At 37.0% G+C, this 20,527-nt stretch overlaps 1 protein-coding gene across 1 annotated transcript; it reads right to left on the bottom strand.

The window, feature by feature from the left end:
- Positions 1–842: 842 nt before the first annotated feature.
- On the bottom strand, positions 843–19,430 carry arl10 (ADP-ribosylation factor-like 10). The gene is made up of 4 exons (XM_056446384.1): positions 19,220–19,430; positions 15,501–15,675; positions 7,640–7,815; positions 843–1,657 (listed from the first exon to the last, which is right to left on the bottom strand). The coding sequence occupies exons 1-4, from the start codon at positions 19,355–19,357 to the stop codon at positions 1,490–1,492; spliced, it is 657 nt and encodes a 218-aa protein (XP_056302359.1). The 5' UTR covers positions 19,358–19,430; the 3' UTR covers positions 843–1,489.
- Between the last annotated feature and the right edge of the window lie 1,097 nt (positions 19,431–20,527).

Genomic DNA, 20,527 nt, shown 5'->3' with positions numbered 1-20,527 from the left:
ACATATGTAAATGTGTAAATTCATACAGTATAGTTATGTTATGATCTTAGTTTTGTAAGTAATGTAAAGCTCACTGAAAGTCCTTTTCTCACCAAAAAACACAGTGAGATTGTTATTACTACATAAATAGTAAATCCTAACAGATAAAGTCCTTATATTGATATATATATATATATATATATATATATATATATATATATATATATATATATATATATATATATATATATATATATATATATATACACACACACACACACAGTTGAAGTCAGAATTATTAGCCCCCTGTTTATTTTTTCCAATTTCTGTTAACGGAGAGAAGTTGTTTTTTTTTTAACACATTTCTAAACATAATAGTTTTAATAACTGCTTTCTAATAACTGATTTATTTGATCTTTGCCATGATGACAGTAAATAATATTTGACTAAATATTTTTCAAGACACTTCTATTCAGCTTAAAGTGACATTTAAGGGCTTAACTAGGTTAATTAGGTGAACTAGATAGGTTAGGGTAATTAGGCAAGTTATTCTATAATGATGGTTTGTTCTGTAGACTATCGAAAAATAAATAGCTTAAAGGGGCTAATAATTTTGGCCTTAAAATGGTTCATAAAAAAATAAAAACTGCTTTTATTCTAGCCAAAATAAAACAAATAAGACTTTCTCCAGAAGAAAAAATATTATCAGAAGTACTGTGAAAATTTCTTTGCTCTGTTAAACATCATTTGGGAAATATTTAAAAAAGAAAAAGAAATCAAAGGGGGGCTAATAATTTTGACTTCAACTGTATATATATATATATATATATATATATATATATATATATATATTATCAGCCAATTATTTAATCATTATTCAATTTGTGTATGTAGATGTCATGTATGTGTGTATGTGCACACATAGTTAATTAACACATATTTTGCAATGATGTACATAAATAACTTAAATTGAAACTATATAATTGGCTCAATTAAATATCCATTTGATTTTTTAAATGCATCTGGGGAGTATGCTTTTGATACACATTTCACATTTTGATATCACATTTTAGTCATAAATAAGGACATATTCTCAATTATAATACCAGTAATGTGAGAAAGATCTCGATCTGGAGCCATATGCTATGCATGTTTTTTCAGTTACAACCAGCAATATATATATATATATATATATACGTATATATATACATATATATAGACTCCACATGCAGAGATAAAGCATATTGTGTACTGTAACACTTTGTAATTCTGAATATAATCCTATTAAAGATAAGTAAGATCAAGTAAGACATTGTACTGTAACTTGCAGCAATAATGCCATTATGAGCACAGGACTCAATTTGGAAAAAAAACTCCTTCCGTGTCCCAACAGTGGCATTATCATGACGTAAACATTCTTATCTCCTGCTCGATTCTTGGAGCACTTTCTCGGAACTGAAGATCCCATTGCCAGTCCTCTCTGGCACATCAGTGCCAACTCCTCCTGGCTTCACACCAGCGTCAGAAGCAGGTCCTGGATCTTTTGGAGGCTGCAGGTTCTGCTTAACCCGTCAGATCCTGACTGAGCAGCCAGTAAGAAGAGCTTCCTCTGATCAGCCACTGAGCTCAAGGAAAGAGCCTCACGCAGCTCCGGGACACTGACAGCATCAGGCTTATCCTGCATGAGGGAATAAAAAGCAAGCAATACACTTACTTCACAGTTCAGTTCCATAAACCAGTGCTTACCAAAGTGAGGATGTCCTTGCTGCGGCCTGTAGCATGATGACATACTGGATCGGGTCTAATACATTATGGTCATACACGCAAGAGCAGTTGTTGTAGAAATGAGAATTATTTATATTAATTATTAAATTACTCATTACATTTCATTTTTAACATCTACATCTGCCACAACCCTAAACCCCACCCTCACAGTTACTGACGTCTAGACCTACACCAACCCTAAACCCAACTCTGACAGTTAATGTATACAAACAGCCCAACCATCTCAGTTATTAAGGTCTACACCTACCATAACTCTAAACCCAACTATCACAGTTAATGACTACACCAGCCTCAATCCAAACAGTTATTAATGTCTAAACCAAACCCCAACCCTAAACTTAACCCTCACGATTATTAAGGTCTACACCAAACCCAACCCTAAAGACAACCCTGACAGTAATTAAGGTCTACACCTACCCCAACCCTAAACCCAACCCTGACAGTTATTAAGGTCTACACCTACCCCAACCCTAAAGACAACCCTGACAGTTATTAAGGTCTACACCTACCCCAACCCTAAACCCAACCTTGACAGTTATTAAGGTCTACACCTACCCCAACCCTAAAGACAACCCTGACAGTTATTAAGGTCTATACCAACCCCAACCCTAAAGACAACCCTGACAGTTATTAAGGTCTACACCTACCCCAACCCTAAAGACAACCCTGACAGTTATTAAGGTCTACACCTACCCCAACCCTAAAGACAACCCTGACAGTTATTAAGGTCTACACCTACCCCAACCCTAAAGACAACCCTGACAGTTATTAAGGTCTACACCTACCCCAACCCTAAAGACAACCCTGACAGTTATTAAGGTCTATACCAACCCCAACCCTGACAATTATTAAGGTCTACACCTACCCAAACCCTGACAGTTATTAAGGTCTATACCAACCCCAACCCTGACAATTATTAAGGTCTACACCTACCCCAACCCTAAACCCAACCCTGACAGTTAACGTCTACACCTACGCCAACCCTGACAGTTATTAAGGTCTACACCTACCCCAACCCTGAACTCAACCCTGACAGTTATAAAGGTCTACACCTACCCCAACCCTGAAAGTTATTAAGGTCTACACCTACCCCAACCCTGAACTCAACCCTGACAGTTATTAAGGTCTACACCTACCCCAACCCTGAACTCAACCCTGACAGTTATTAAGGTCTACACCTACCCCAACCCTGAACTCAACCCTGACAGTTATTAAGGTCTACACCTACCCCAACCCTGAACTCAACCCTGAAAGTTATTAAGGTCTACACCTACCCCAACCCTAAACTCAACCCTGAAAGTTATTAAGGTCTACACCTACCCCAACCCTGAACTCAACCCTGAAAGTTATTAAGGTCTACACCTACCCCAACCCTGAACTCAACCCTGACAGTTATTAAGGTCTACACCTACCCCAACCCTGAACTCAACCCTGACAGTTATTAAGGTCTACACCTACCCCAACCCTAAACTCAACCCTGACAGTTATAAAGGTCTACACCTACCCCAACCCTGAAAGTTATTAAGGTTTACACCTACCCCAACCCTGACAGTTATTAAGATCTACACCTACCCCAACCCTAAACTCAACCCCGACAGTTATAATGGTCTACACCTGCCCCAACCCTAAACCCAACCCTGACAGTTATTAAGGTATACACCTGCCCCAACCCTAAACCCAACCCTGACAGTTATTAAGGTCTACGCCTACCCCAACTCTCAAAGTTAACGACTACACCTGCCATAACACTAACAGTTAATGTATACAGCTACTCAAAACGTAACCCAGTCAATGGACTTTAAACCGTAGATTACCCACGAAATAAAAAAATTAATCTGCAGCAAGAGAATAAAACTATTCAAATTCTGCTCGAAAACTGCTGGCTTGGCAACCCTTCTCAGGAGAGAGTGACAGAGCCAATTCATTGGATCAGGATTATTAGAATAAAAAACAATTGGCCTGGACATCAGATTAACACCCCTGCTCTTATAGTGCTATGGTATTTTTATTGACCACAGGGTGTCAGGTCCCGTTTACACTAGTGTAAAAAAGATAAAATCCCCATTTTAATTTGGAAATACTGGTGGTTTGTTTCAATGTAGACAAACTGAAAAACAAACTTTTGAAGCACGGCTATACACAATTACAATTGCCCTTTGCAATTTTGATGAATGTCTTTGGACTATTATCTGTATCCTAAAGTCAATGACAGATTCTTTATGGAAAGGGTATGTGACACCGGAAGTAACGCGGAATGTACCGCTCACCGGAAAATATCAGCTCGTATGTGACTTTGTAGACACAGGTTAACACGAGTCCAAAGGTACAGGTTAACATGAGTCTACAACTATAAAAAACATGGTTTGATCAACTGCAATAAAACATCGTTTTGTCATTTAAAGCTATTCTGAGAAAATATCAGCTTGAGAGTATGTAGAAACATGTAAACGCAAGTACATGGAATCAAGTTAACACGAGTCCACAAGCAAAGCACAACATATGTTGAGTGATAAAGATATCAAAACCGACCTCAACATGTAGTCCCGAATAGCTCAGTTAGGTCAATTGATACTAGTGCTGAACTTTTTGACTTGGGTTCGAATCCCGTTGATGACATGCAAATTATAATTATTTCATTACAGTAATTTTGGTTATATACTGTTCTGCCACACAAATATTAAAATCTATATTGTGTACAATGACACAGGCACCAAGAAATAAGAATATTTATTTGGTATGGGCATGTTTTGTTGCTGTGAAAAAGTGACAAATCTGCCAATCTGCAAACATGAATAGTTTACATCTGGAAAGGGTCACCAGTTAACATGGACACCAGTTAAACTGTAACACCGGCTTCATTCAGTTTACTTGTAATAGTCCTCAAGCAGATATTTAGACTGTGTAGACTTGACATCATGTCCACGATTACAGCGTACGAGTGGCCCTCGTTAAAATATTAAACACATTGATGCAGTATGTCCGGTGTTTCCGTCTGGTCTGCGTCCTTTAGAACCTCCAAACACCGACCACAGGTAAAGCAAAACTGCGTTAAGCTGCTCATGTGTTTGCCGCAAAACAACCCTCGACCGCAGTCCATGTTCGGTCACCATAAACTTTATTTACGACATGTACTTCACAACACGAATTTACCGCGCTCACCACCAATGACAACAATACCCCGCATCACTTCCAGTGTGTGGTACATTCCCTTTCCATAAAGAATTTGTGATTGTAAATTTATTTCGGGACTGGTAAAAGTGTTTTGCGTCTTGTTAATTTTTTTTCTAAAATGTACATTTGTTTCGTCCTTGGTAAAACCGTTTTTCCTATGTAGTTGTGTCTTATGATAGGTAAAAAAATTTTCCAAAATGTAAATTTGTCTTGCGCTTCGTAAAAGTGTTTCACACTTTGTAATGTTGTTTTGCACTCCCCAGCCACCGTAGTATGCCCATAACTACAGAGTATTTTAAGTAAAAAAAATCAAACCACAGCCTCACGTATCCGCATATCATTTATAGCATCGCTAACTTGAAATCACAGCCTGCCTATCATTAAACTAAAATTCTTCAGTGCATGCCAGTTATCATGACTACTGCTCCACCGAGCTGCCAAACATTTTTCAGTAATAGTTCAGAAACCAGATGTTACATTGCTAAAATAGAATAAAGTGGTGTCTGTGCCAAATAAGAGATTTAAGTATTTCAGTTTCAAATGACTAAAGTGGGCATCGAAAGTTTGGGCAACCTAGGTAAAAATTTGTATTAATGTGCATAAAGAAGCCAAGATGGAAAAATCTCCAAAAGACAAATTACAGATTAGACATTCTTTTAATATGTCAAAAAAGTTTGATTTTATTTCCATCATTTACACTTTCAAAATAACAGAAAACAAAAAAAAATGGTGTCTGCAATAGTTTGGGCACCCTGCAAAGTTTATAGCATGAACTGCCCCCTTTGGAAAGCTGAGACCTGACAGTGTCATGGATTGTTCTCAACCATCATCTGGAAAGACCAGGTGATGTCAATTTCAAAGGTTTTAAATGCCGAGACTCATCTGACCTTGCCCCAACAATCAGCACCATGGATTCTTCTAAGCAGTTGTCTAGAAAACTGAAACTGAAAATAGCTGACGCTCACAAAGGACATAAGGATAAGGCTATATGTAAGATAGCAAAGTGTTTTCAGATGACAATATCCTCTGTTCGGAATGTTATTAAGAAATGTCAGTCATCAGGAGCAGTTGAAGTTAAAGCAAGATCTGGAAGTCCAAGAAAAATATCAGACAGAACAGCTCACAGGTTTGTGAGAAAAGCAAGTCAAAACCCACGTTTGACTGCACAATTCCTCCAGAGAGATCTGGCAGACACTGGAACTGTGGTACACATTTCCACTATAAAGAGATACTTGTACAAATATGGTCTTCATGGAAGAGTCATGAGAAGAAAACCTCTTCTACATCCTCACCACAAAAATCAGCATTTGAACTTTGCACATTAAAATATAGACAAGCCTGATTCATTTTGGAAACAAATCCCTAAATAGAGGTTAAAATAGGACTTTTTGGCCAGAATGAGCAAAGGTACATTTTGAGAAGAAAGGGCATAGAATTTAATGTAAAGAACCTCTGTCCAACTGTTAAGCACGGGGGTAGATCAGTCATGCTTTGGGGTTGTATTGCAGCCAGTGGCACAGGGAACATTTCACGAGTAAAAGGAAAAATGGATTCAATAAAATTTCAGCAAATTTTGGATGGTAACTTGATGCCATCTGTGAGAAAGCTGAAGTTAAAGTGAGGATTGCTTCTACAAATGGATAATGATCCTAAACACACCTCAAAATCCACATCAAGATTACATCAAGAGGTAATATTGATGTACAATCTCCTGACTTCAACATAATTGAAAATCTAGAGATAGACCTTAAAAGAGCAGTGTATGACAGGCAGCCCAGAAATCTCAAAGAACTGAAAGACCTTTGCAAGGAAGAATGGGCAAAGATACCTCAAACAAGAATTGAAAGACGCTTGGCTGGCTACAAAAAGCGTTTACAAGCTGTGATACTTGCCAAAGGGGGCAGTACAAGATATTAACTCTGCAGGGTGCCCAAACTTTTGCAGACGCCATTTTTTGTTTTCTGTTATTTTGAAAGTGTAAATGATGCAAATAAAATCTAACTTTTTTTTAACATATTAAATCTTATCTGTAATTTGATGCCTTTTGGAGATTTTTCCATCTTTCCTTGGTATCTTTATGCACACTAATGCAATTTTTTTTACCTGGGGTGCCCACACTTTCAATCCCCACTGTACTGTATGTTGTTATTATTAATGAATGTTGTTATAATTTTTATTTTGGAATTTGTAGCCACTTATACAGTATATCCAGTCTTGCTCGGATTTGACTACCAGTATATCTATAGGATTATTTGGTCAACTTACTGTGTAAGTACTGTGTTTTTTATTCTCTCTCAGTGCAATTTAAAAAAAAGAGTATTTTTTGTGTAATTCTTTATTGGTTTACCATTATTGATGCTAAATAAAATCTGTTAAAACATTTACAAATCTTTCACAGTGTTGTATTTTTGTATTGCAAATAGTATTACATACCTATAAACTAGTACTTTGATAAAAATCCACCCAAATAAAAACCCCCAAATGTATAAAATTAATTAATAATAGTTTTTTTACAAATGTCTTTTTGTCCTTGCCATGAAAGTCAACAGGGTCCATGAATTTGGACCCCTTTGACAGCGCAAAAGTCAAAATATTGTGAACTATCCCTTTAAATAGAAAGCTAAATCTAGGAAATCAATGTGCACCCTTTCCCACTCCACAAACAGAGTTAAAGTTCAAACCCCACACTGAGGCTTTTGGTCACCTGTTTGTTTCCCAGGACCACCACTGGAAGATCAGTCTCAGCTTTGAGCAATCGGTGAAGCTCGTCTTTGGCCTGCGGAAGCCGACTTCGATCAGAGGAGTCCACCACATATACCAAGATGTTTGTTCTCCTTAGGTAATCTGCCCAGTACATCCGCAAGTCTTCACCACCTCCAACTGATGGGAAAAGATGATTGAAACACAAATAAACTGTCTGATATGCTATTACTGCCACAGACACTGATGAATATGCTTTGTAAATATCACTTTTAGACTACAAACTGAAATATTCCATATGAGTGTACTTGTTGGGTATCTCAACCCTAAAAAAATACCTGCTAGTAGAAAATATATCACTGAAATAAATGTGCTTAAATGTGTACACTTTCATAGACTGCTACTTAACACACCTACACTTTAATACAAAGTACACTTAAAGGGCACCCAGGTTAGCCCTTTTTTCAGATTTAATATAAGTGTTTTGTGTCTCCAGAATGTGTCTGTAAAGTTTCAGCTCAAAACACCCATCAGATTTTTTATTATACCTTTTATTAAATTCCTATTTATACATTTTTTCACTGGGTGGCGGTTTTGGTGTACTGCTTCTTTAAGGCTAGTCCTCCCCGCCCACCGTTTCTACGTGCCTTTCTGCGTGCCTTAATCTCCTCCCTCGGCAGCGTCAGACAACAGACAGACTTAAAGGAAGCAGATCTCACATAGCGTTTGTGAGAAATACTACAGTAAGAACTTTACCAATTAGTATTTATTGTGCAGTTGCATGGCAGGGTCACACAAAGTTCACGCGCACACACACAGACAGACAGACAGACAGAGCGCCCGTTTAGCTTTGCACTCTTTTTGCACGCAAATGTGACAGGATACAGGTTAATCTCCACTGCTGTATGATTATCTGTTATATTAATGTACAAAATAAACCTGATTTAACGTCCACAAACCGGGACTGAAGCGTCTTCCTTTATAATTGTTCTGACACGCGGCTGTGCTGATGAAGTAAAGCTAAGCTAAATCGCTGTAATTCATTACACACGTGCACTGTTTTAAAGAGCCCATATTATGGGTTTTTGAAAATGCCCTTCCATGTAGTGTGTAACACAGCTCTAAGTGAAGTGAAATGTCCAGCTAAGGCTTAAATCTGTTAGTGTACAGTGTTTAAAACTGTTGATTCATCTATAAAAGAGTCGTCTTGATAACGAGTCATTAGGTGTTTCGTGATGACGCGGCTACGAAACACAAGTAGTTGCGCGTGCAAACCCGGGAGATTTGAAACCTGCGGCCCCGCCCACTAACAGAAAAAAAGTCTCACACACACACACACACACAGAGACACCGGTCGAATGAAGTCACGCTTTGCAGATGGATATTATTGACAGTTCGCGGATATAACTGAGGACGTGGGTGGTGAGGGAGGTGTCGCAGACGCCGCCGCGCCCTCTCTATTCTGCCGCCCTATGTCTCCTCTATGGACGCGCCGGCCCTGTGTGTGTGTGTTAGTGAAAAGAGCAGGTAGTTAGTCGTCTGTATTTACATTCACTCACTGTCAGCCAAAATCCACTATGAAGCGTGCATGCACAGTGACTACTTTTATATTGTTGATTAGCAGCTGGGCATTTCGCTGAAGCCTTGTCCATGTTGACCAATCGCAGCAGGCTGTCATCGGTCCAATCAGCGCAGATTAGCTTCGCGCTGAGGAGGGGTTTGGTAACAAATGAATCGCTGAACGATTCATATGGGAGTCGCTGGAATAATTAGGTAAAACTAAATGCAGATTATAAGACCATGAAAGTGTTTTTTGACCTTGCATGCATATTAGACTGTTGTTGGAAACCCTTACAACCAAAATATGACCCAATTTCATGTATAATATGGGCTCTTTAAAACATTTTAAACATGTGAAACTCACACTTGATCACATTTGATGATGATTGATGATCCTAACGAACTGAACACACCTTTTATTCCCGGTTGCTTTGCGCACGTCCTCTCTTGTTGATATGATTATACACATGACTACTGGGACATGTTGATATGTGCAGCTGTCAATCAATTCGGTGGGCGGGGGGACCGCACTCCTACGTAAAGTTGCGGTTGGTCTGAAAACCGCTCCAATTGGTCCACCGTTTTTTATGTTGCTAAATTGAAAAAAAAAGGACTGGCTGTGTTTATATCACCCCAATATGACGGTCTATACACCATACATGCACATATGTCTGTCCAAACAGCTTGTAAAGTAGATTTTTCACCATAGGTGCCTTTTAATAATGTCAAATTATGTTTTGCTAATATTTTCAAAATTACATTTTAATTATATATATATTTAATTTTTATATTTAATTTAAAAGATTCTAAATTGTACTGTAACTTCATAATAACAAATGCATGGCTAGATAGAGCTGTTTGTTCTGTTTGTTTCTAACATTGTTAGCACATTATTACCACAAATTAAAAATTAGCATGTTGCTAACACATTTAGCATATACATTTAGGCATTTAACAGACTCCTTTATCAATGTTTAATTTAAACCATTAACATGTACTCCTTGCTAGCACATTTCTACCATTGGTTCGCATGTTGTTAGCATGTTTTACCATGTTGCTAGAATGATTTAACATATTGTTTATGTTGCTAACAAGTTTAGCACTCACATTTTTGCATTTAGCACACTATGTTTTAAAATGTAAACATTTAACTTTTTGCTAGAACGTTTCTAGCATTGTTTAGCTTGTATTACCATGTTGCTAGAATGATTTAACATGTTGTTTATGTTGCTAACATGTTTAGCATTTACATTTATGTATTTGCTAGACTCCTTTGTCTACATTTTAAACCGTTAACATTTAACTCTTTGCTAGCATGTTTCTAGCATTGTTTAGCATGTTTTACTATGTTGCTAGAATGATTTAACATATTGTTTATGTTGCTAACATGTTTAGCATTTACATTTATGTATTTAGCAGACTCCTTTATCAAATTTTTGAAATGTAAACATTTAACTCCTAGCTAGCACATTTCTAGCAGTGTTTAGTATGTTTTACCATGTTGCTAGAATGATTTAACAAATTGTTTTTATACTAAGCTCGTTCCTTGACCATCCTAGTAATATATAGCTAAAGAAAAAGATTAAGAAGAGACAGATTAGGGTACAAAGGTCTTGTACCTACTGGGTGAATGTAGGTTAATCTTCTGTAGATGGTAATGTATAACATTTTGATAGTATCAGTGAAAGTATAGGGAATTTTTCATTGTTTAGGCCCTTTGCAAAAACAAAAGTATGATCATTGTTAGCACATTATTACCACAAATTATCATGTTGCTAACACATTTAGCATTTACAACTATGCATTTAGCAGACTCCTTTATCTATGTTTTAAATTTTTAACATTTAACTATGCTAGCATGTTTCTAGCATTGTTTAGCATGATGTATTACCATGTTGCTAGAATGATTTAACATGTTGTTTATATTGCTTACACTTTTAGCATTTACATTTATGTATTTGCCAGACTCCTTTATCTATGTTTTAAAATGTAAACATTTAACTCTTTGCTAGCACATTTTTAGCAGTGTTTAGCATGTTTTACCATGTTGCTAGAATGATTTAAGATGTTGTTTATATACTAAGCTAGTTCCTTGACTTAGTGATATATTACTAAAGAAAAATATAGACAGATTAGAGTACAAAGGTCTTGTACCTACTGGGTGAATGTAGGTTAATACATTAAAGGTTTCGACACTATCAGTGACAGCATAGGGGATTTTTCTTTGTTTGGGCCCTTTGAAAAAATACAACATACTAATACATAAACCCATTTTTCTCAAGCCAACACCAATATGTAATTGATACATATTGGTGTATTAATGTGCATATATGTAAATACATGACAGTTTCAATGGAAACTTACTTACTTACTTAATTGTGAGACTGCAATTAATACATATTTAAAGTACTGTATATTAAATGTCCATGTAAATAACATGCAAATAATTTCCATATAAGGTATGGATTGACAAAAAATACATATATGTACTGAGCCTGTTTTTGTGCTAGTACCTTGGCAATAATTATGAAACTAAAACTGTCTGGTTGCAGCAACTACTTATTTTAATCTCCTGCTTTGGGAGATTTTAGGAGAAAAACCTTCTGCTTTGGGGTTGTCAGAAACCACTAAATGCTTATTGTAAGAAAGCGGCATAAAGCATTAAACAAAATACGAGTATGTGACAAATATTCTTTATCTGCTTTATCACAAGTGGAACTATCTGATGTGATTTAAAGGGCACCTTTTTTACCCCTTTTTCATATTTAAGATACGTTTTTTTGTGTCTCCAGAATGTATATGTAAAGTTTTAGCTCAAAACACTCATCAGATTATTTATTATACCTTTTTGAACATGGGGATTTTCAACTCTGAGCACACTGTTGCTGTTTTTGTTGCCTGTGCCTTTAATGCAAATGAGCTAGTTTCGCTTTGCACTGTTTTTGCATGGCAAATGTGACAGGATACACATTAATACCCACTACTATAGGGATTTCCATTATGTTAATGTGCAAAATAAACCTCATTTAACGTCCACATCCCGGAACTGAAGCATCTTTATTTACAATTGTACTGACATGCGGCTGTGGTAATGAATTACATAGCGAGTGTACTATCTTTACTTTACTACAAGCATGCACTGTTTTAAAAACGTTTTAAACTTATAAAACTCATTCTTGAGGTGCAGATGATGACAGAGAGCTGAACTGATCTTTTAACCCCAGTCACTTTGCACAAGTCCTGTCTTGTGGATATGTTTATACATGTTGCTATGGACATGTAGACATGTTAATACGTGACTCTAAATCAATTTGGTGAGTGGTGAAAACTGCACTCCTATGTCACACTGTGAAAATCAGAATTGCAGGACTTTGGATCCTATTTTAAAAAAAAGACTTAATGTGTCCAAACAGCTTCCAAAAATTCATTTTCATCATAGGTGTTCTTTAAAATTAAAAGGCAAGAATTGCACTTTCATCATGATCCACACAAAGGCCCAATCCCAATGCTACCCCCTATACCTTGTTTTGCGCATTCACGTGAAGGGGTAGAGGTGTTCCAATTCTCTTTAGCCTACCCTAAGCGTAGGGCTAAGGGGAAGGGGTAGATACCCCTTCGAACTGAGATTTTTCAGGACCACACTCGAAACCAAGGGGTAAGAAAATTTCCCAGATTACACCAGCTACAACAGCAGCATAGCTGAACCCGGAAGTCAGGAGATCCACAAATTAGTATTTTTTGTCATTATTCCGAATTTTTATGACAAACAAGCATACGTTTTAATACATTAATAACCCTGTTCATGTTTTATCGTGACGATAAAAAAAAACCGCTAAAATAAAAACCGCTAAATGTCACGATCTATAATCCCTAATAATAACAACCACTGTCCAGCAGTCTCACAACATTCGGTCACTCGAATACCCTGGCAGAAAAGTCTAGAGGCTGGGAATTACCTTTTTACAGTGTCTGCTATAATGTTAATGTTGTTTATTTTGTTTATATAGATCAATATGGCCACTGTGTAAATGTACAATACAGTTACGAGCTTATTGCCACATTAGATCGTTATGACAACATGATATATGCCTTCAGCGATTTCCTGAAGATAAATACCAAAAAATAACACAACTGGAATAACTACAGCAGTCGCCATCGTCTGATCTCAGATGAAGGAAGAGATCACGATGACATGTGCAGGTGCCTGTAGTGGTGTGCCATTTCTTAGGAGTAAATTTTGAAGCCCTTCCCCTTCACACTCTGTTTCAAGGGCCAAGGGTAAGGGGAAGGGGTATAAAAATAGAATTGGGATTGGGCCAAAGATTCAACATATATTAGTGTAGTCTGTGACTTAAAATAGACTGAATAATTTAACATTTTAAAAGTTTTTAAATTATGTTACATAAAAAATACATACGCTAAACTAAAACAGTAGACATGCTTAATAAAAATGCTAGTTCAATCTCTTCCAGCAGGTGGCACCTATATGACAGCAGGAATAACAGGGTTTCTGTGGTTACCAGCCTGACATCAAATCTAGCGTGAGTTTATCAGTAGCTACGTTTCCATCCAAAAATGCGAATTAACTTCATGCGCAAAACTGGATCATCGCATAAAAGACGTGCGAATAAAGCAGCGTTTCCATCCAATGAGTCAAAGAGAACAAAATCGTCACTTCCTGATTAACTGGCGCCAATATCAACAGTAAAAACGTAATTTGCTGCGTTTGGAGAAGCGGTGTCAATCTTTGTGAAGTTTATTTATAAACTAATTTCGAGAGGATCGTGTGCTTAAGATTGCTTGTTGCCGGTTCCATATTATTCAATTCATGACTCACCAATCGGATGGTTACTAAGCCACTATGAATACCCTAAGTTCCATATAACAGCCATATTCGTTTTGAATAATCCCCCCTTTCACCCCTACTCCTCCTCTTTTGCTAGATGAGTGGCACTGTGGCCCAGTGGTTAGCACTGTTGCCTCACAGCAAGAATGTCACTGGTTCTAGTCCTTACCAAGCCAGCTGACATTTCTGTGCAGAGTTTACACGTTCTCCCCGTGCTCACGTGGGTTTCCCCCGGGTTCCCCGGTTTCCTCACACTGTCCCAAAAACATGCAACTTAAGTTAATTGACTAATCCAAATCGGCACCATAGACCTGCACCTAGTAAGTAGATATCTCTTAAGAGCAATCACTATCTGTTCATTAGCTACTACAGCATGGGAGTTCTCGAGATCTACCTGAGCTCAAACTCCCCTCTTGCCTTGCAAACGGGAGGGAGCCCCGGGCTCGAGGATCTTATGAGCTCAGAACTCATATGCACAGTACAGTGTGCCAAATAAGCTTTATAATCAATCATCAGCTAAGTGTGAATTCTTGAATCTTCATTTAATAAATGACTTGCGCCTCAGAAGGCAATCCTGACACGCAGTGAATGCGCGGTGGAGTTTGAAGGCGTTAGACGTGGAGCACAGACACTCTGGAGGTAATTAATAACATAATCACACTAATTCTGAAACGGTTAAGGTGTTTTAAAATGACTAAAACAACATTTCAGATGTCTCACATTGTGCTCAGCCTACTGGTTTATCCATGCACACACGTTTATCATCACATGATCTCTCATAACAAAATCACATGACTTTTTTTAATGCTAGATTTTGTTCAGTAACAGTGTTTCCATCGTAGTTTATGCTCATTTTTTCTTATCGAATAAAAAGTTTATCCTACTCAGTTATGCTCATATGCATTTTCAAAATTTATGCGCATCTTGGCGTTTCCATCAACTGGTTTTTATGCGCATTTCCAAAATCTACACACCATTCCAATATTTGCTAATCAGATTGAAACTTTAGCATATAGTTTAATTTTTAATTACTTTTGTTAACTTTTTAATGCTCATTAAGGGCCTTAAATTTTTGTAAATTGATTATCAACTTTTAATACTTCTTAAGACCCCCCAGATACCCTGTTTTAGATCGCTTATTTCAAGAAGTGGTGATCTGCACTAATATCAATATATTTTTAGTTTTAATGTTTTTTTTTACATTCTTTGGAAAAGAAAAAAATGTTTTTACTTAATTTCTGCTTTCCTTCCTCTTTAGTCTTTCAAAGTGAGACATACTCTATAAAATAGACGATAAATATCACACACCCTAATCCATATATTCTTATATTTTATAATATTTTTGCATAATATGTTTTTTTTTTGTATAACAGCTACACTTTTCCTGAAGGGTGCTTGTTTTTCACCATGGTATGCAACCTAGTGAATATGAGAAAATTCTGATGGCACCAGTCCATACTTTCCAGGAAGTCCAGCTGGCACGCAGGTGTGTGTAGGCTGATGAAGTTGAATCCACGAGTGGGTCGACAGCCCCTCCTGTAGCCCGCTCCACTCAGACCCTGCAGAACGCTGCTTTTACCAGCGCCGTCTAAGCCAAGAACAAGCACCTGCTTCTCACTGCGCTCCTCTTCCTCCTGAAAACACACATTTACGTTCATGGGAAGGATTGAAATACAACAAGGATTTAGAGTCTGGTTATCCAGATGGTGGTGCTGGGATTTGAGCGCATGCTGCAGGAATTAATTATGTAATTCCATGTACAAATAGCCTTGCCATCATTAATTAGGGTGTTAGTTGTGTAATAACAAACAGGCAGACCCCTGTTTCTGTTCTACTTGTTTGAGTCAATAGATTTATGGATTCATCAATAATAATTACGAAATCTTTGGCTTTGATCTTCGAGAATTCCACATTAGATGTTGACCTTTGTGGCACATACAATTGAGTCTTTGTGTTTTCCAACTTTTCTGACCAATTCATTTTCACAGCCTTTCCCAGATTAATCATATGTTTTTTTGAATCTGAGCATCCCTCGCTAGATTAAGCGTGTTAAGATCAATGTCCTGGCCGCTGACTGAAATATTATACAGCCGGGCGTAACTGAATATTAAACATCCACTACAAAGGTTTGCACGACTTTTAAGATGTTATTTTGAGTTCAGTGTTTATGGAATGATTTCATTTGGGACCTTTATAAGACTGATAAACAGCTTTATGATATCATGATATGTATAATTCAAATAGTTACACAATTTTCCATGACCTTAGGAGTTATGTATAGCTAATGCTTTAAAAAATGAAACGTAAATTGGTGTTATGGTGGCTTGAGATAGCAACACACTGTTATACTACATAAACTTATTATTCTTCCGTCTTCTTCTTCTTAGACTATTTTAAGAACCCATCTCCTCCCAGACCGTTCATACTACAACCACCAAACTTACTCCAAACCTTCAAACTATATTGAATTAAGTTGCTCTATCTTTTCCAACTGATGTGACTCACGGTTTTCCGAAAACTGACCCGGAAAATTCGGAAGAGTCCCATTGACTTAACATTGGACCAAGCTTTGTGACCTTATAACTTTCGACCAGACTGTCATACAGACTTAAGGTTGGGCTCATTTAACTCAGTCTACCAACCAATCACTGATGACCTTTCAACTAACTAGCCACAACCTAGCAACCACTTACGGCATCCTAGCAACTGTCCCATAGACTTCCATTATAAAAAACTGCCATTTACTTTACATTGGACATGTTAACAACATACTAATCCAAACTAACAATATACTAATCCATACTAGAAACATACTAATCATATTAGCAACATGCTAAATCATACCAAATTCATGCTAAAAAACTGCTAGCAACATGCTAATTCATACTAGAACCATGCTAATTTATGTTAGCAACCGCCTAGCAACTACGTAGAACACCTTAGCAATCGCCTAGAAACACCTTGGCAAAAGCCTAGCAACACTTTAGCAACCACCCAGCAACACTTTAGCAACCACCTAGCCACCGCCTAGCAAACCTAGCCACCGCCTAGCAAACCACTCAGAACACCCTAGCAACCACCTAGCAATGCTTTAGCAACTGCCAAGCAACCACTCAGAACACCCTTGCAACACCATAGCAACAACCTAGAACTCTTTAGCAACCACCTAGCAATGCCTTAGCAAACACCTAGCAACACCTTAGCAACCCCCCAGCAACATCTTAGCTACTACCTAGCAAAGCCTTAGCAACCACCTAGCAACACCTTAGCCACTGCCTAGCAACACCTTCGCAACCACCTAGCAATGCCAAAGCAACCACCTAGCAATCCCTTAACAACACTTTAGCGACCCCCTAGCAACACCTTAGCAACCACTAAGCAACTCCTTAGCAACCACCTAGCACACCCTAGCAACACCTTAGCAACCAACTAGAACACCCTAGCAACTGCCTAGCGACACCTTAGCAACCACCAAGCAACCACTTAGAACACCATAGCAACCGCCTAGCAATGCCTTAGCAACCACTCAGAACAAAATAATAACTGCCTAGCAACACCTTAGCAACCACCTAGAACACCCGATCCACCGCCTAGCAAGAAACATGCCAATCCATACTAGAAACATGCTAATATATATGTAGCTATCAATGATTTAAATTTTTAAAGCTACTTCAAACTTTTAGATGAGGCTTTTTCAAGCCACCATAAAGTTTGACTACGAACTTTACTTTCTATTTTACTTCATGAAGATCGATTCTGTCACTATTCTACAAAAACATTTGAACTGAAATCCAAAAGCACATAAAACACAAACAATAGCAGGTTGTATAGTTGGAAATAACTTTATATTAATATTACAGAACTGTACTGACATAAATTAAATTTCCAAGCCTGAAAAAAATAAAGCTTTGTAATATCATGTTATATAAATTCAGATTTTTTGAAATCCATTACCTAACATATAAATCTAAATGGACTACTGCTTCTGTAACCGCTTTATTCATGGATGTAAGATGTTGCTGCAGGGTTTCTGCGGGTTCTTAAAATGTCTTAAATCTCAAAATCCAAATTTTAGGCCCTAAAAAGTCTTAAATTTACTAAAATATTGTGTTGTAGGTCTTAAATCTTTTTTAAACAGGTCTTAATTTTCCTTTGTGCACGTATAGCTACCAAATCTGGCCAAACCCCTATACAATCCATCTCAATAAAACTTTAAACTTTTAATTTAATTTAACTTAATATTTTATTTTTCATAATGGTTTAATTATTTTCCTTACAGTAACATTTGTTTAAAAGTGCTCCATGTATTTACTGACGATACTGACCTGGACAGATTGTTGTGCAAACATTTATATTATACATTCATTTTCTTTTCAGCTTAGTCCCTTTATTAATCTGGGGTCGCCAGAGCAGAATAAACCGCCAACTTATCCAGCATATGTTTTACACAGCGGATGCCATTCTAGCCGCAACCCATCACTGGGAAACACCCATACACACTCATTCACACGCATACAATACCCAGCCGAGGCTCGAACCAGCGACCTTCTTGCTGTGAGGCGATTGTGCTGCTCACTGCGCCACCGTGACGCCCCATTTATATTATCAGTTTTTAAAACTTTTAAAACATTTGTTTATTTTTTGAAGTTGGAAAAAAGTAAAGCTTGCTGTTTTTACTCAATATTTAAAAAATTTTGCATAACAAATAAAATCTCAAATATTTGTATTTTTTTTTAATTAAAGTATTATTGTATTATTAAATGTATTAAATTACACATATTTAAAAAATTGATAGGGCAAATAAAAATCTTTTTAATCTGGACCACTTGAAAGCCCTTTATGGGTTTAAAAATTTTATTCATAATGGTCTTAAAATGTCTTTTAAAGTCCTAAATTTAACTCGGTGAAACCTGCAGAAACCCTATGCTGATAAATAAATAAATAATAGCTACATTACCAAAAAACAGAACTTATATAACTAAGATAAAATACAGCTAATTACTTTTATCTGTTATGAGATAATTTACATATAACTTAAACGTACATGTAATCCTACAGTACATACAGTTCAATTTACCAAGAGTTCCCTTGACAGAGTCTCCACCTATCTATCAGTCACGAGCGACAAGCGAATTCATAAAACAAAAACAGGAACCATTTCTTTCGCTTCATACTGACCTCTCGGAACGTGAAGTACTCTGACTCCGGTGTCCAAACCCGTCTCTTATAGAAGAGATTGAGCGCGATAAACAGCGCTGTCCCGACCGCAGCCATCGCGGCGCTGAACGCCACGGAGAAATGACGCAGGACAACCATGAGCGCACCTGGAGCGAATGCCAGAGCCGCGCGCGCGCGACAGACAGAGAGCTGCTGCTTTTGCTGGCCCGTGCACGTGATCCGCCCTGGCTTGTTTTGAAAAGCACGCGCCCGGTTTCCCTCCAGCGGGTGACAGACGAAGGGCGGAGAAACCCACGTGAAACCCTCAAATTAAAAATGAAACGTGGAGGGTTTTGTGTTCATAAAAATTGCACTTTTTAACTTTACTGTAGATATATTGTAGCCTATTTGATTTTGAATGTCCGGCACCAAAAAGTAAGCTGTATAGCTGTATAGGCTACTGAAAATAAATTTTTGGTTTATAAACAAATTAACAACTGAGGAGAGAGAGAGAGAGAGAGAGAGAGAGAGAGAGAGAGAGAGAGAGAGAGAGAGAGAGAGAGAGAGAGAGAGAGAGAGAGAGAGAGAGAGAGAAATGTAAATAAACTGATTATTATTATCTATATGTACTGATTATTAATTATTATTATTGTTTTATTCATAAATGTTGATTGTTAAATGTAGTTTATTCTGATTTATTATAATTTTTTTTATTTAATTATTGTTATTTTATTTTTTATTAATTTTTTTACTACTAAAAAGCAAGAACATGCTTCCAAAATATAACAATACTTGAAACAGGCCTATAAATTAACAAATATAGACCATTCTGAGGGATGTAAACAAAAACAATGGTTCCTATGATAGCTGTTATAACATTAAGTTATGATTGAATTGCCTTTTGTTACAGGTATGAAATAGTTTGATAACAAGCAGGAAATTTTCATTGACCAATGACATCACCACATTGAATCTGTCTATAAAAAGAAAGGAAAAGAAAAACAAAAAAAAAATCATATTTGCTATAATTCTCTATCTGTTGTAAACCCAAAATTACATTTAGAAGGTGTTGAGTTGACTGATAAAAAATGGACTAACAAACATATTCGTAATATTTTTCAGAAGCAAAATAAAACTACTCCTAGAGGCACATTTTTCTGGAAGTCTATAATAGTTCATATTATTTGGAAAAGAGTCTGATTAACTCCTTTCAAATACACTATTATTAATACAATTAAGGAAATTCATTTAAAAATACTACATACAATATGCCCAGTAAAACCGTTATTATCAAAGTACAATGAAATGGAGGATATCTGTGGTTTCTGC

This window comes from Danio aesculapii, chromosome 21, assembly GCF_903798145.1.
Source record: "Danio aesculapii chromosome 21, fDanAes4.1, whole genome shotgun sequence".
Classification (NCBI taxonomy): Eukaryota; Metazoa; Chordata; class Actinopteri; order Cypriniformes; family Danionidae; genus Danio; species Danio aesculapii.
Note: the sequence above shows the minus strand (reverse complement) of the source record. Positions and strands in the feature narration are given on the sequence as shown.

What these genes read in the sequence shown, in the direction of transcription:
- arl10 (XM_056446384.1), bottom strand. Translation starts at nt 19,357, where the DNA reads ATGGTTGTCCTGCGTCATTTCTCCGTGGCGTTCAGCGCCGCGATGGCT. An exon ending in AGTACTTCACGTTCCGAGAG is followed by an intron (nt 15,676 to 19,219) that starts GTCAGTATGAAG and finishes GTGTGTTTTCAG; the next exon opens with GAGGAAGAGGAGCGCAGTGA. An exon ending in CCAGCTGGACTTCCTGGAAA is followed by an intron (nt 7,816 to 15,500) that starts GTATGGACTGGT and finishes TTTTCCCATCAG; the next exon opens with TTGGAGGTGGTGAAGACTTG.